The sequence below is a fragment of the Salvelinus fontinalis genome, chromosome 18 (assembly GCF_029448725.1).
Source record: "Salvelinus fontinalis isolate EN_2023a chromosome 18, ASM2944872v1, whole genome shotgun sequence".
Classification (NCBI taxonomy): Eukaryota; Metazoa; Chordata; class Actinopteri; order Salmoniformes; family Salmonidae; genus Salvelinus; species Salvelinus fontinalis.
Window position 1 is genome coordinate 50,188,468 of NC_074682.1, and position 17,721 is coordinate 50,206,188.

The 17,721-nt window shown below is 38.7% G+C and overlaps 1 protein-coding gene across 5 annotated transcripts in view; it reads right to left on the bottom strand.

Annotated features, from left to right (window-relative positions):
- Positions 1–17,721, bottom strand: part of LOC129815701 (cadherin-22-like) — a 265,152-nt gene that overhangs the window by 129,528 nt on the left and 117,903 nt on the right. For 4 of the 5 annotated variants that reach the window (XM_055869744.1, XM_055869742.1, XM_055869741.1 and 1 more), the window contains 2 exons: positions 14,612–14,692; positions 438–732 (listed from right to left, as the gene is read on the bottom strand). In XM_055869744.1, coding sequence (XP_055725719.1) covers positions 438–732; positions 14,612–14,692 — 376 coding nt within the window. The remainder of the gene's footprint in view (positions 1–437; positions 733–14,611; positions 14,693–17,721) is intronic. The other variant, XM_055869745.1, reaches the window with a different exon arrangement.

Genomic DNA, 17,721 nt, shown 5'->3' on the forward strand with positions numbered 1-17,721 from the left:
ATGTTCTGCTGTACATCGAAAACAATCACACACAGGCATAAACAACGTCTGCCACTTCCTCACAAACTATCAAACCTTCTGGTGATCATTATCTTGGGACTGGGTTGGGTAGCATTGTCCAAATCTGACCTGGGTAAAAATCGCACCATATACACATCTCTTCAAATGTACACTGAATATATAAAACATTAAGAACACCTGCTCTTTCCATCACATAGACTGACAAGGTAAAAGCTACGATCCCTTATTGATTTAACTTGTTAAATCCACTTCAGAGACAGGTTAAAGACATGGATTGTGTACGTCTGCTATTCAGAGGGTGAATTTGCAAGACGAAAGATTTAAGTGCCTTTGAAAGGGGTATGGTAGTAGATGCCAGGCAAACAGGTTTGTGTCAAGACCCACATTCAGACACTCCTCCCTGGTTATCCTCTTACCCATTTGTGAAAGCTCCGCCACACTCCCAATATATGGCCCTTCCAGAAACTTGGGTTCACTGTCGTTGATATCCTGGACCTTGATGACGAACTCTGACTCGGATTCCAGCAGGTGGTTGGTGAGTCGGTCCCGGGCCTGAGCTCTGAGGGTGTAGTAACTCTGCTCCTCGCGGTCCAATCGCTCGGTGGCGTGGATGTCGCCCGTCAGCTCGTCGATGATGAAGATAGTGCCCGCTCCTTCCCCGGAGATGGTGTACTTGATGTTCCCCTCGCCCTCGTCCGAATCCGTGTGGATCTGTCAATTAAGGCAATTAAAGTCAAGCTGAGAGTTCATGCTTTTAGGAGTTAATGAAAAAATATTTATAAAATGCATTGATTTCATTGACTGACAGTTGACACTACTGTGAATGCAGTACTCAGATTTCACAGCATCAGATAAGATGTAGAATTATCCTTCACTTTCTCTTCAAAGATACAGCCAATAAACAAACATGTAGTGGCCGCTGCCAACATACTGACTCAACTCCAGCCACTTTAATAATGGGAATTGATGGAAATTATGTAAAAATGTAACACTAGCCACTTTAAACAATGCCACTTAATATAATGTTTACATACCCTACATTACTCATCTCATATGTATATGTATATACTGTACTGTATATCATCCACTGCATCTTGCCATCTTTATGTAATACATGTATCACTAGCCACTTTAAACTATGCCACTTTATGTTTACATACCCTACATTACTCATCTCATATGTATAGACTGTACACTATATCATCTACTGCATCTTGCCTATGCCGTTCTGTACCATCACTCATTCATATATCTTTATGTGCATATTCTTTATCCCTTTACACTTGTGTGTATAAGGTAGTAGTTGTGCAATTGTTAGGTTAGATTACTTGTTGGTTATTACTGCATTGTCGGAACTAGAAGCACAAGCATTTAGCTACACTTGCATTAACATCTGCTAACCATGTGTATGTGACAAATAAAATTTGATTTGATTGGATTTGTACGTATAGAATTCCATACTCCAAAATAAGATATGTTCGAAATACAGTGGAGGAAAAGGACCCAGTTGTCATACTTGAGTAAAAGTAAAGATACCTTATTCGATAATTACTCATGTAAAAATGAAAGTCACCCAGTAAATTACTACTTGAGTAAGTCTGAAAGTATTTGGTTTTAAATATACTTAAGTCTCAAAAGTAAATGTAATTGCTAAAATATACATAAGTATCAAAACTAAAAGTAAAAAGTACAAATAATTCAAAATTCCTTATATAAAGCAAACTAGAGCATCGTTTTCTTGTTGTTTTTTGTGCAGAAAGCCAGGGGCACGCTCCAACAGTCTGACATAATTAACAAACAAAGCATGTGTCTGCCAGATCAGAGGCAGGAGGGATGACCAGGGATGTTCTCTTGATAAGTGCGTGAATAAGGCAATTTTCCGGTCCTGCTAAGCATTCAAAATGTAACGAGTACTTTTGGGTGTCAGGGAAAATATATGGAGCAAAAAGTACATAATATTATTTAGTAATGTAGTGAAGTAAAAGTTGGATACAATTTAAATAGTGAAGTACAGATACCCCAAAAAACTACTTAAGTAGTACTTTCAAGTATTTTTTACTGAAGTACTTTACACCATTGTCAAAATGTCATATAAAAAAAAAACCTTGAACCTGCCAATCACAACATGTTTATTATATACATTTGCAGCACTTTATTGGATGCCCTTTTCAGAACTGTCAAGGCTTTGCTCTTTCTTTTATGTCAGATTTTCTCTCTAGTCATCAAGAAGCAAAGTTCCTATTTCACAGCCGGTGAGAGAGGAAAGAGGAGAAGCACTCGCCTCCCTCTAGGGTTGTCATCAACAGTACCATGACAAAAGACGCTGCAGTGCTACTGGTGATTTACACAATCCCCACATGGCGTGCCCTTCACAGAATAGGGGCCCCTCAAATTAGAAGTCATTTCTAAAGGTTGTTAAAGTTGCGGTACGAACATGAACATGGTTGGAGCCGACAAATGAACTTAAAGAGCCCTTATAAATCTGCCATGACTTCTTCTAAAGTGATTAAAAGACATTCTAGCAGCCCCCTATGCATCCTGTGGCTTTACTGCACATTTGAACTGCTACTCCCTTCCAATATGAAATTAGAAAGCAGGACTCGGGCTCCATAGCCTGTAGGACCCATCTCGCAAAACAGGCGGGAATTGAGGGGGAAAGCGCCCCTGTCTCCCACGTTAATATTTTATAAAGGTTTAATTAAATACAGGACTCGATCGCCCTCGCGGGGGCTTTCATTAGGTATTTGTCGTAAAACGGGGGAATAATGCAAAACATAGCCCCCTCTTTCTTTTCATTTGGAATAGTCCCCAAGTCAAATAAATGCACACAGAGAAAATCTACTCTTTTTGAGGGCATCAATATTTCAGCGATAATAAAATTTACTTCAATAGCCCAGTCGGTAAAAAGACAGTAGAAAGCTCTCCAATATGTGGAGATATGTGACGCCTGCCTTTACATTGTCTGACTGTCTCTCTATTGCTTACTGTCTTTGATCAATTTGAGACAACTTACTGCAATCAAGTATTTCAATAAAATTAGAGCAGATGCTGAAGACAAGGATCAACAGTGATGCATACTCCAAACACATCCAAACATCTTTAGAGAGTCGTATGGCTACAATGTGTTCAGTAGAATGTAAAGGGTTTTCTACCATCAAAGTCGATATTTGCACTCCGATCACACACGTACTGTTTGCAAATAAACACCCACACAAATGTCATGCACACACACAGTCATGCATACACAAATTTCTCTCCCTCTCTTTCTCTCACACACACACACTTCGTCCATACATATACAGTAGGGCATCCTACAGTGCCTTGGAAAAGTATTCAATCCCCCTTTGCGTTTTTCCTATTTTGATTTCATGAAACGGACATACACAAAATAGTCAAAATTGGTGAAGTTAAATGAAAAAAATAGAGAAATTCTAAAACAATAAATGGAAAAGAGGTGCGTGCATATGTATTCACCCCTTTTGCTATGAAGCCCCTAAATAAGTGCACTCCACAGAGCTAGGCATTAGTGGCAAAAAAAAGCCATTGCTTAAAGAAAAAACAACAAATGGAAGAAGGTACTCTGGTCAGATGAGACTAAAATTGAGCTTTTTGGACAGCAAGGAAAATGCTATGTCTGGCGCAAACCCAAATCCTCTAATCACCCTGAGAACACCATCCCCACAGTGAAGCATGGTGGTGGCAGCATCATGCTGTGGGGATGTCTTTCCATCGGCAGGGACTGGGAAACTGGTCAGAATTGAAGGAATGATGGATGCCGCTAAATACAGGTAGCCTAGTGGTTAGAGAGTTGGGCCAGTATCCGAAAGGTTGCTAGATTGAATCACCGAGCTGATAAGGTAAAAATCTGTCGTTCTTCCCCTGAACAAGGCAGTTAACCCACTGTTCCTAGGCCGTCATTGTAAATAAGAATTTGTTCTTAACTGACTTGCCTAGTAAAATAAAGGTTACATAAAAAATACATAAAAAATAACCCAAAGAACACCATTCCCACAGTGAAGCATGGTGGTGGCAGCATCATGCTGTGGGGACGTTTTTCCATCGGCAGGGACTGGGAAACTGGTCAGATTTGAAGGAATGATGGATGGAAATAAATACAGGGAAATTCTTGAGGGAAACCCGTTTGTCTTCCAGAGATTTGAGACTAGGACGGAGATTCAGTTTCCAGCAGGACAATGACCCTAAGCATACTGCTAAAGCAACACTTGAGTGGTTTAAGGGGAAACATTTAAATGTCTTGGAATGACCTAGTCAACGCCCAGACCTCAGTCCAATTGAGAATATGTGGTATGACTTAAAGATTGCTGGAATTGCTGCAAAAGGTGGCTCTACAAAGTATTGACTTGGGGGGGGGGGGGGGGGTGAATTGTTATGCAGGCTTAAGTTTTCTGTTTTTTGTTTTATTTCTTGTTTGTTTCACAATAAAACATATTTTGCATCTTCAAAGTGGTAGGTATGTTGTGTAAATCAAATGATACAAACCAAAATATATTTTAATTCCAGGTTGTAAGGCAGCAAAATAGGAAAATACTTTCGCAAGCCACTGTACTTGAGTAAAAGTAAAGATACCTTAATAGAAAATGACTCAAGTAAAAGTGAAAGTCACCCAGTAAAATACTACTTGAGTAAAAGTCTAAAAATATTTGGTTTTAAATATACTTAATTATCAAAAGTAAAAGTATAAATAATTTCAAATTCCTTTAATTAAGCAATCCAGACTAGAGGTCGACTGATTAATCGGAATGGCCGATTAATTAGGGCCAATTTCAAGTTTTCATAACAATCGGAAATCAGTATTTTTGGACACCGACTTGGCAGAAAAAGAAAAAAAAGATTTACAGAACGACAGATTTATACCTTGTCAGCTCGGGGATTCAATCTTGCAACCTTACGATTAACTAGTCCATCACTCTAACCACCTGCCTCTCATTGCAATCCACAAGGAGCCTGCCTGTTACGTGAATGCAGTAAGAAGCCAAGGTAAGTTGCTAGCTAGCATTAAACTTATCTTATAAAAAACAATCAATCAATCAATCATAATCATTAGTTAACTACACATGGTTGATGATATTACTAGTTTATCTAGCGTGACCTGCGTTGCATATAATCGATACAGTGCGCATTCGCGAAAAAGGTACCTAACCATAAACATCAATGCCTTTCTTAAAATCAATACACAAGTATATATTTTTAAACCTGCATATTTAGATAAAAGAAATCCAGGTTAGCAGGCAATATTAACCAGGTGAAATTGTGTCACTTCTCTTGCGTTCATTGCACGGAGAGTCAAGGTATATGCAACAGTTTGGGCTGCCTGGCTCGTTGCGAACTAATTTGCCATAATTTTACATAATTATGACATAACATTGAAGAATAAAAAAATATATATCTATTTGTAATAATGACAATTAAAACAATACTGAATGAACACTTATTTTAACTTAATATAATACATCAATAAAATCAATTTAGCCTCAAATAAATAATGAAACATGTTCAATTTGGTTTAAATAATGCAAAAACAAAGTGTTGGAGAAGAAAGTAAAAGTGCAATATGTGCCATGTAAAAAAGCTAACGTTTAAGTTCCTTGCTCAGAACATGAGAACATATGAAAGCTGGTGGTTCCTTTTAACATGAGTCTTCAATATTTCCAGGTAAGAAGTTTTAGGTTGTAGTTATTATAGGAATTATAGGACTATTTCTCTCTATACAATTTGTATTTCATATATCTTTGACTATTGGATGTTCTTATAGGCACTTTAGTATTGCCAGTGTAACATTATAGCTTCCGTCCCTCTCCTCGCTCCTACCTGGGCTCGAACGAGGAACACATCGGCAACAGCCACCCTCGAAGCAGCGTTACCCATGCAGAGCAAGGGGAACAACTACTCCAAGTCTCAGAGCGAGTGACGTTTGAAACGCTATTAGCGCGCACCCCGCTAACTAGCTAGCCATTTCACATCGGTTACACCAGCCTAATCTCGGGAGTTGATAGGCTTGAAGTCATAAACAGCAGAGCTGCTGGCAAAACGCACGAAAGTGCTGTTTGAATGAATGCTTACGAGCCTGCTGGTGCCTACCATCGCTCAGTCAGACTGCTCTATCAAATCATAGACTTAATTATAACATAATAACACACAGAAATACTAGCCTTAGGTCATTAATATGGTCAAATCCGGAAACTATCATCTCGAAAACAAAACATTTATTCTTTCAGTGAAATACGGAACCATTCCGCATTTTATCTAACGGGTGGCATCCATAAGTCTAAATATTCTTGTTACATTGCACAACCTTCAATGTTATGTCATAATTACGTAAAATTATGTCAAATTAGTTCGCAACGAGCCAGGCAGCCCAAACTGTTGCATATACCCTGACTCTGCGTGCAATGAACGCAAGAGAAGTGATACAATTTCACCTGGTTAATATTGCCTGCTAACCTGGATTTATTTTATCTAAATATGCAGGTTTAAAAATATATACTTCTGTGTATTGATTTGAAGAAAGGCATTGATGTTTATCGTTAGGTACAGTTGTGCAACGATTGTGCTTTTTTCGCAAATGCGCTTTTGTTAAATCATCCCCCGTTTGGCGAAGTTGGCTGTCTCTGTTAGGAAGAAATAGTCTTCACACAGTTCGCAACTGTGTATATACCAGACTGCTGTATATACCCTGACTCTGTTGTAAGAGAAGTGACAAAGAAATTAATGTTAGCAGGCAAAAATTCATGTTAGCAGGCAATATTAACAGGCAAGATGTTAGCAGGCAAGATTAATCGCTATCTGTTTTTTTGGGTCCTCCAATAATCGGTATCGGTGTTGAAAAATCATAATCGGTCGACCTCTAATCCAGACAGCACCATTTTCTTGTTTTTTTTTATTTACGGATAGCCAGGGTCACACTCCAACACTCAGACATAATTTACAAATGACGCATGTGTGTTTAGTGAGTCCGCCAGATCAGAGGCAGTAGGGATGAGCAGGGATGTTCTCTTGATAAGGGCATGAATTCACGAATTTGCCAATTTTCCTGTCCTGCTAAGCATTCAAAACGTAACGAATTCTTTTGGGTGTCAGAGAAAATGTATGGAGTAAAAAGTCCATTCTTTTCTTTTGGAATGTAGTGACGTACAAGTAAAAGTTGTCAAACATATAAATAGTAAAGTAAAGTAAAAATACCCTTAAAGTACAACTTAAGTAATTTACACCCCTGCTTTTGACTGCTTAAATACACAAGTGAATTTGTAATAGTACTGTTGGTCCCCTAAAATGGGGACCAACTATGGATGAAAATACCTTCAAATTAAAGCTGAGTCTGCACGTTAAACTCATATTCATTGTATTATTTCAAATCCAAAGTGATTGAGTACAGAGCTGAAACCACAACAAAAATGTCACTGTCCCAATACTTTTGGAGCTCATTGTATTTTGTTGTGAGTAGGCACACGTGGCAACAACGCAGCACAAATGTGATTTTTTTTCACAGATCATGCTCGTTCTCCCCCTTCAGGCTCAATGTGTCAGTCCATCCGTCAGTATGTCCTCATCAAAGTGATTCCGTGGCTAAGCTGTGGACTTCAAACAAAAGGTCAAAGCCAGGGCTTCACTTAATGCTTAGCAATCATAACCATCAGCAATGTCAACATGCCATTGCCAGCTAAATTCCCCTTCCAACCAAACAAAACAGTAGGGACACATTCCAAACGGAACCATGTTCCCTATGTAGTGCACTACACCCCTATGTGGCCTGGTCAAAAGTAGTGCATTAAAATAGGGATTAGGGTGCCATTTGGGATGCAGCCCTAGGCCTGCAGTAAGCCTTCCCCATCAGGAAGAAAAAGGAGCTATTTATCACAACAATAGTGTTGGCACTTGGCAGTTGGAAGAAAACAATATGTCTATAAACAGGACTCATAATGTCACCTCCCACTCTAGACGGAAACAGGGTCTTCGTCCTAAATGGTACCCTGTTCCTTACATAGTGCACTACATTTGACCAGGGTCCATAGGGCTCTGGTCAAAAGTAGTGCACTACGTAGGGAACAGGGTGCCATTTGGGACATGCCAATGCCTTGTGGCTTCAATAATCAAATCTGTCGTGCACCTTTGGTCAACTCTCCAATACTGTAAATGCTGCCTGCTTCCTCAGCAACGAGTGTATAGACAAACACAGTCATGCAGGCATGCACACACACACATACAGACACACTGAAAAACACACACACATACACACAGACGGGTACATAGATATGGAACTGCACTGCCAAATAGGGGTCAGCGCACTAACGAAGACCAATGGTGTCGCTTTGGCCTCAGGGTAAGCCAGTCTACTGAAGGACATCAAAATGAGGCAGCTGATTGAAGAGAAGATCAGGATATACCGCGGGAAAATGTCCCCGTCTCACCTTGCTATCTAAAAAGAAAAGCATTCATTGTAAGTCGCTCTGGATAAGAGCGTCTGCTAAATCAGGGGTTCCAAAACTATTTCACTTGGGGCCCCCGTTCCAGCATTAGGGAACATCCCACAGCCCCCCTGTGAATGCGCACCATGTCTATAACTATGGGCACAAGCGCTGTTCATTACCCAAACTATTCACACCGCTCTTGTTGATGGAGAGAATGTTGCAGGTTTAAAGCTCATTTCTACACAAGCTACAATTCTACACATTGTCATTGGGTCCAAAGACAATAGTGTAGTTTAAATTCAAATCTTCTTGCAATCCTATACATTTTGCCATGTCTAATGTGTATTCATGTGATATTTATGTGAAAAAGAATTACAGGAATATCAATGGGCAAAAAAAAAATGGAAGCTGACATGGGCTAGTTGATGTGGACATTTCTGGCACGTTATAAATTACTCTCTATAGTATGTAATGACTGAGATGGGCTAGTTGATGTGGACATTTCTGGCACGTTATAAATTACTCTCTATAGTATGTAATGACTGAGATGGGCTAGTTGATGTGGACATTTCTGGCACGTTATAAATTACTCTCTATAGTATGTAATGACTGAGATGGGCTAGTTGATGTGGACATTTCTGGTACGTTATAAATAGCTCTCTATAGTATGTAATGACTGAGATGGGCTAGTTGATGTGGACATTTCTGGTACGTTATAAATAGCTCTCTATGTATGTAATGACTGAGATGGGCTAGTTGATGTGGACATTTCTGGTACGTTATAAAAAGCTCTCTATAATATGTAATGACTGAGATGGGCTAGTTGATGTGGACATTTCTGACACGTTATAAATAGCTCTCTATAGTATGTAATGACTGAGATGGGCTAGTTGATGTGGACATTTCTGACACGTTATAAATAGCTCTCTATAGTATGTAATGACTGAGATGGGCTAGTTGATGTGGACATTTCTGGTACGTTATAAATAGCTCTCTATAATATGTAATGACTGAGATGGGCTAGTTGATGTGGACATTTCTGGCACGTTATAAAAAGCTCTCTACAATATGTAATGACTGACATGACAAGAGGAACTGATGATGCACTACCCAATTTATAAATGGCAGCTTGTGCATTCTACTATTACAACTTTCAAGAGTAAATTTAAAGCTGGACTGAGTTCCATTAAAAAGTTCAATTTAGAGGGGGGTACCCACGCCCTTTAGTGGGGGGGTACCCATGTTCCTTCACATCTTCCGAAGACTTTATTCCCTGATATAAGAACAGATCTTCTCAGATTGTAATCCTTTCCATCCAGTCCACATTGTTTTAAATGTGCTTGGAACTTCATGCCAAAATAAATGATTGAAATAGATGTATGTGATCAAACACTTCCTACACACTTCCTGATTAAACATGTCGTCAAAGACGACTGTCCTATCACAGCCAATCAAAGAGGCGTTACAGTCCATGAACAATAACAACAATGAACATTATATATGTAGTCAGTCTGACTAAAGCTAAACGACATTCACAGTTGTCCCATATTTTAACCCTTTTTTCGTTGTTGTTATTGTTTTAGCACATTGATTGTGCTGTAAATCTAGAAATATTAAATGAAACGTAAAGCCACAGTCTGAGATTTTCAGTAATTTCATGTCATGACACACAGTACTTGAGTTGTAGTAATAACTTATAAATAAACTAGTACTATACTGTAGGAAGCTTATCATACAAAAAAAATGACATATGATTCCAGTGTGTGTGGATGTGTTGTCATAGGAGACCTTGCAAGCAAATGATGTATAGTTATAAATCATCATGTAAATCATGTTTAAGCTAGAGATACCTGGGTTTTCTCAATCCACCGCATCTGTCTATGTAACACATCCACATCTGTCTACTGCGTGTAACACATCCACATCTGTCTACTGCGTGTAACACATCCACACCTGTCTACTGTATGTAACACATCCACACCTGTCTACTGTATGTAACACATCCACATCTGTCTACTGTGTGTAACACATCCACATCTGTCTACTGCGTGTAACACATCCACATCTGTCTACTGTGTGTAACACATCCACATCTGTCTACTGTATGTAACACATCCACATCTGTCTACTGTATGTAACACATCCACATCTGTCTACTGTATGTAACACATCCACATCTGTCTACTGTATGTAACACATCCACATCTGTCTACTGTATGTAACACATCCACATCTGTCTACTGTATGTAACACATCCACATCTGTCTACTGTATGTAACACATCCACATCTGTCTACTGTATGTAACACATCCACATCTGTCTACTGTATGTAACACATCCACATCTGTCTACTGTATGTAACACATCCACATCTGTCTACTGTATGTAACACATCCACATCTGTCTACTGTATGTAACACATCCACATCTGCCTACTGTATTTAACACATCCACATCTGCCTACTGTATGTAACACATCCACATCTGTCTACTGTATGTAACACATCCACATCTGCCTACTGTATGTAACACATCCACATCTGCCTACTGTATGTAACACATCCGCATCTGTCTACTGTATGTAACACATCCACATCTGTCTACTGTATGTAACACATCCACATCTGTCTACTGTATTTAACACATCCACACCTGTCTACTGTATTTAACACATCCACACCTGCCTAATGTATTTAACACATCCACATCTGTCTACTGTATGTAACACATCCACATCTGTCTACTGTATGTAACACATCCACATCTGCCTACTGTATGTAACACATCCGCATCTGTCTACTGTATGTAACACATCCGCATCTGTCTACTGTATGTAACACATCCGCATCTGTCTACTGTATGTAACACATCCGCATCTGTCTACTGTATGTAACACATCCACATCTGTCTACTGTATTTAACACATCCACATGTGCCTACTGTATTTAACACATCCACATCTGCCTACTGTATGTAGCACATCCACATCCAAATCCACATCTGTCTACTGTATGTAACACATCCACATCTGTCTACTGTATGTAACACATCCACATCTGCCTACTGTATTTAACACATCCACATCTGCCTACTGTATTTAACACATCCACATCTGTCTACTGTATGTAACACATCCACATCTGTCTACTGTATTTAACACATCCACATCTGCCTACTGTATTTAACACATCCACATCTGTCTACTGTATGTAACACATCCACATCTGTCTACTGTATTTAACACATCCACATCTGCCTACTGTATTTAACACATCCACATCTGTCTACTGTATTTAACACATCCACATCTGCCTACTGTATTTAACACATCCACATCTGTCTACTGTATTTAACACATCCACATCTGTCTACTGTATTTAACACATCCACATCCATATCTGCCTACTGTATGTAACACATCTGCATCTGCCTACTGTATTTAAAACATCAACATCTGCCTACTGTATTTAACACATCTGCATCTGCCTACTGTATTTAACACATCCACATCTGTCTACTGTATGTAACACATCCACATCTGTCTACTGTATGTAACACATCCACATCTGTCTACTGTATGTAACACATCCGCATCTGTCTACTGTATTTAACACATCCGCATCTGTCTACTGTATGTCACACATCCGCATCTGTCTACTGTATGTAACACATCCACATCTGTCTACTGTATTTAACACATCCGTCTACTGTATGTAACACATCCACATCTGTCTACTGTATGTAACACATCCACATCTGTCTACTGTATGTCACACATCCGCATCTGTCTACTGTATGTCACACATCCGCATCTGTCTACTGTATGTAACACATCCGCATCTGTCTACTGTATTTAACACATCCGCATGTGCCTACTGTATTTAACACATCCACATCTGTATACTGTATGTAGCACATCCACATCCACATCTGTCTACTGTATTTAACACATCCACATCTGTCTACTGTAAGTAACACATCCACATCTGTCTACTGTATTTAACACATCCACATCTGCCTACTGTATTTAACACATCCACATCTGTCTACTGTATGTAACACATCCGCATCTGTCTACTGTATTTAACACATCCGCATCTGTCTACTGTATTTAACACATCCACATCTGTCTACTGTATTTAACACATCCGCATCTGTCTACTGTATGTAACACATCCACATCTGTCTACTGTATTTAACACATCCACATCTGCCTACTGTATTTGACACATCCACATCTGTCTACTGTATTTAACACATCCACATCGGCCTACTGTATGTAACACATCCACATCTGTCTACTGTATTTAACACATCCGCATCTGCAGTGAAAGGCGACAGAGCTAGAGCGCTGTTTGTCAGACAATGAGACGGCCTTCTCACAAAATGGTCTGTAGTGTCCGGACGCTTTGGCATAAACTATTATAGAAAGATGAGACTCCCACGAACACGTCCATGTCAGTAGTTTTGTTTTAGGACGCCCACAGGCCTCACAAGACTTGTCTGAAGGTTACCCGGTACCAGTCAAAAAAGTTATGGAAGTATAAATGGAGAATGTTTAGTGATAAAAATAAGGGGTTAAATGCATGTACAAAAAATATATGTTTCCTGATCTTTCTTATATCAGATATAGGATCGACACTTCAGAACAAACTTCCTTTAGATTTTGGGGGGGACTATCTGTTGTTCCATGTAGTGAATCTGTTGTTCAATGTGTTTGTATGGGCTAATAGCAGTTAGGACAAAGATAAAAAATACAGTGCCTTGCAAAAGTATTCATTCCCCTTGGAGTTTTCCCTATTTTGTTGCATTACAACCTGTAATTTAAAAATTTGGATTTCATGTAAAGGACATACACAAAATAGTCAAAATTGGTGAAATGAAATGAAAAAAAAAATACTTGTTTAAAAAATAAAAAAACTGAAAAGTGGTGCGTGCATATGTATTCACCCCTTTTGCTATGAAGCCCCTAAATAAGATCTGGTGCAACCAAATCCTTCAGAAGTCGCACAATTAGTTAAATAAAGTCCACCTGTGTGAAATCTAAGTGTCACATGATCTGTCACATGATCTCAGTATAAATACACCTGTTCTGAAAAGCCCTAGAGTCTGCAACATCACCAAGCAAGCGGCACCATGAAGACCAAGGAGGTCTCCAAACAGGTCAGGGACAAAGTTGTGGAGAAGTACAGATCAGGGTTGGGTTACCAAAAAAAATCCTATACTTTGAACACCCCAAAGAACACCATTAAATCCATTATAATTTTTGGGGAAAGAATATGGCACCACAACAAACCAGCCAAGAGAGGGCCACCCACCAAAACTCACGGACCGGGCAATGAGGACATTAATCAGAGAGGCAACAAAGACACCAAAGATAACCCTGAAGGAGCTGCAAAGCTCCATGGTGGAGATCGGAGTATCTGTCCATAGGACCACTTTAAGCCGTACACTCCACAGAGCTGGGCTTTACAGAAGAGTGGCAAGAAAAAAGCCATTGCTTAAAGAAGAAAATAAGCAAACACATTTGGTGTTCACCAAAAGGCATGTGGGAGACTCCCCAAACATATGGAAGAAGGTACTCTGGTCAGATTAGACTAAAATGTAGCTTTTTGGCCATCAAGGAAAACCCTATGTCTGGCGCAAACCCAACATCTCTCATCTCGCCGAGAATACCATCCCCACAGTGAAGAATGGTGGTGGCAGCATCATGCTGTGGGGATGTTTTTCCATCGGCAGGGACTGGGAAACTGGTCAGTATTGAAGGAATGATGGATGGGGCTAAATACAGGGAAATTCTTGAGGGAAACCTGTTTCAGTGTTCCAGAGATTTGAGACTGGGACGGAGGTTCACCTTCCAGCAGGACAATGACCCTAAGCATACTGCTAAAGCAACACTCGAGTGGTTTAAGGGGAAACATTTAAATGTCTTACATTTTTATACTTCAAGAGGTCTTAAAATTAAAAAAGAAAAGAGGAAAATTAGCATTGGTATGACCTTCTTAAAACAATTCCATATAGCTCAGCTTAGACAGGATTTAGACTCTAATGCTTAAACATTGAAGTCATTCCTTGATCACTACAGATATATCACTACAGATATATCATGGAAATCACAAGTCCATGTGAAAATGTCATGGGATGCATTTGCTCGATTGCTTACGTTTTTTGTTGGTGGCCCACTGTTTGGTGGTATGCACATCTCACAGAGTGTGGCTTTAACTGAATCTAAGACATCTTGTATCTGCAATGAAACAAACGAATACAGCTTGAGACAAAGGTTGTGTCACCAAACAGTATGCTCTAACACTATGATCTATACATTTAAAATGTCAAATGTAATTATTATTGTTTTGCACACGTGTTTAATGATTAGTGTCTTGTAAGCTCTTATGGGCTGGGCACCAAATGCTGTATGACACTGAAATAAAAGGAATGAATGAATCATTCAGTCAATCAATCAGCCAAGCATATACAGTAGAGTAAATGCAATACTCTCTTGGGGCTATAATGTCTTTAAATCTGCTAGTTTATAATGGTTAGAACCCATGCTTTACTATATCTAATTAACAAACTGACAAGTAGTTACTACAATAAAGGTGAAAAAGTATTAATTTCATTTCCCCCTTATACAATAGGTTCCATATTCCAAGAATCTAGACCTTTGGCTTAGATATATCACTGTCAGATTGTATCCAAATGCCTCTAACTGACAATGGGTTCTACGAGTTCACATGTATCATTAGAAGTTGTGAGTAGCTGTAACCACAGAACAAGAATGTCATTCTGTCCATGGCTGTAACCTTCTAGCTCCTGAATGTGGTTCAGCGTCAACATTGAACTTCTTAAAAGGCTCTTGATGGAATAACCACTTTCATATCTCTGCTATAGATGAATCTGAATGGAAACCTTGGAACACCTTTCTGTTTCAAACTGTAATAGATTTGTCCCGACACCAGTATTGCGACACTCAGAAGTATCGTGGCAAGGAAACAAAACGGCTTGGGGACTTCATTTCTTTCAAAAATATATTGCAAACACACAGCCTTCTGTTGTCATCCAGAGTAACATTAGTTTTTTAACAAACTATATAACTCAATGTTTAGCATACTGCAGGTTTTTAAAGAACATAGAAGGTTTTTAAAGACCATCTGCTTTGTGTGTCCTTCTTTGTTGCAATGGAAAATCTGTATTGTGATAACCCTATTAGGTAACCTTTCAATATGAACTTTTACCCCAGTGAATAGCTTAGATTCACTTACATTCATTTCACTAGACTAAATGGATTCTGGATTCACATGGAGTACAATTTTTAAAAAGTGGTCCCATGCATATTACTGTACAGGAGTTTTGACTGAACCACCATCAAGTCTTAAAACGGGAAAGGGGCAAGTACAGTGCCTTCAGAAAGTCTTCACACCCCTTTACGTTTTCCACATTTTGTTGTGTTACAACGTGGAATTTAAATTGATTTAATTGTCATTTTTTGGTCAATGATCTACACAAAATACTCTGTCAAAGTATGGAAAATAAACCACTAAAATATATTAATTAGATAAGTATTCAACCCCTTGAGTCAATACATGTTAGAATTACAGCTGTGAGTCTTTCTGGGTAAGTCTAAAGAGCTTTACACACCTGGATTGTACAATATTTGCCCATTATTCGTAAAAAAATAAATATTCAATCTCTATCAAGTTGGTTGCTATACATTCATTGTCATGTCCCTTAAGTAAAACCTGTAACTAGGCCACTCAGGAACATTCAATGTCATCTTGGTAAGCAACTCCAGCGTAGATTTGCCCTTGTGTTTTAGGTAATTGACCTGCTGAAAGGTGAATTTGTCTCCCAGTGTCTGTTGGAAAGCAGACTGAACAAAGTTTTTCTCTATGATTTTGCCTAAGCTCAGTTATCTCTATTCTGTTTATTTTTATCAACAACAAAAAACTCCCTAGTCCTTGCAGATGAAAAGCATAACCATAACGTGATGAAGCTACCACCATGCTTGAAAATATGAAGAGTGGTACTCAGTGATGTGTTGTATTGGATTTGCTCCAAACATAACACTTTGTATTATAAAAAAAAATGCAGTTTTACTTTAGTGCCTTATTGCAAACAGTATGCATGATCTGAGATATTTTTGTTCTGTACAGGCTTACTTCTTTTCACTCTGTCATTTATGTAAGTATTGTGGAGAAACTACAATGTTGTTGATCCATCCTCAGTTATATCCTATCACAGCCTTTAAACTCCGTAATTGTTTTAAAATCACCCTTGGCCTCATGGTGAAAGCCATGAGTGGTTTCAAATTGTCACATGCTTCGTAAACAACAGGTGTAGACTGACAGTAAGATTGCTTACTTATGGGCCCTTCCCAACAACGCAGAGAGATACAAAAAAAAATACATAAAAATAACAAGACAAGGAAACAGAGTTCTGAAGGACGCCTGTATCTTTGTAGCGACTGGGTGTATTGATACACCATCCAAAGTGTCATTAATAACTTCACCATGCTCAAAGGGATATTCAATGTCTGTTTTCTTTACCCATCTATCGATAGATGCCCTTCTTTAAAAAACATTGGAAAGCCTCCCTGGTCTTTGTGGTTGAACCTGTGCTTTAAATCCAATTTGTAAGTCGCTCTGGATAAGAGCGTCTGCTAAATTACTTAAATGTAAATGTAAATGTAAATCCACTGCTCGACTGAGGGACCTTACAGATAATTCTATGTGTGGGATACAGAGATGAGGTAGTCATTCAAAAATCATGTTAAACACTATTATTGTACACAGAGTGAGTCCATGCAACTTATTATGTGACTTGTTAAGCACATTTTTACTCCTGAACTGATTTAGTGTTGCCATAACAAAGGGGTTGAATATAGCTTTTCATTTATAATTCATTTCTAAACATAAAAAAACTACAGAATTCCACAATATAGGTTATTGTGTATAGAACAGTGACACAACATCTAAATGTAAATCATTTTAAATTCAGGCTGTAACAACATGTGTAAAAAGTCAAGGGGTGTGAATACTTTCTGAAGGCACTGTAAGTACTGTGAACGGGATAAATAAAGCTTTCAGGATTTGAATCATGAACTTAACAGAAATAAATGTTATGGGTCAGAAGAGATGTGCATCAACACAAAATATACAGTACACGATGTATGAATTTCAAAAGGAGGCCTTGGAGTGAATTGAGAGAGAGAGAGAAAAAACTCTGAGGAACATAGTCTTATTTTCTTTCCCTCAACAATAGATCTATGGAAAG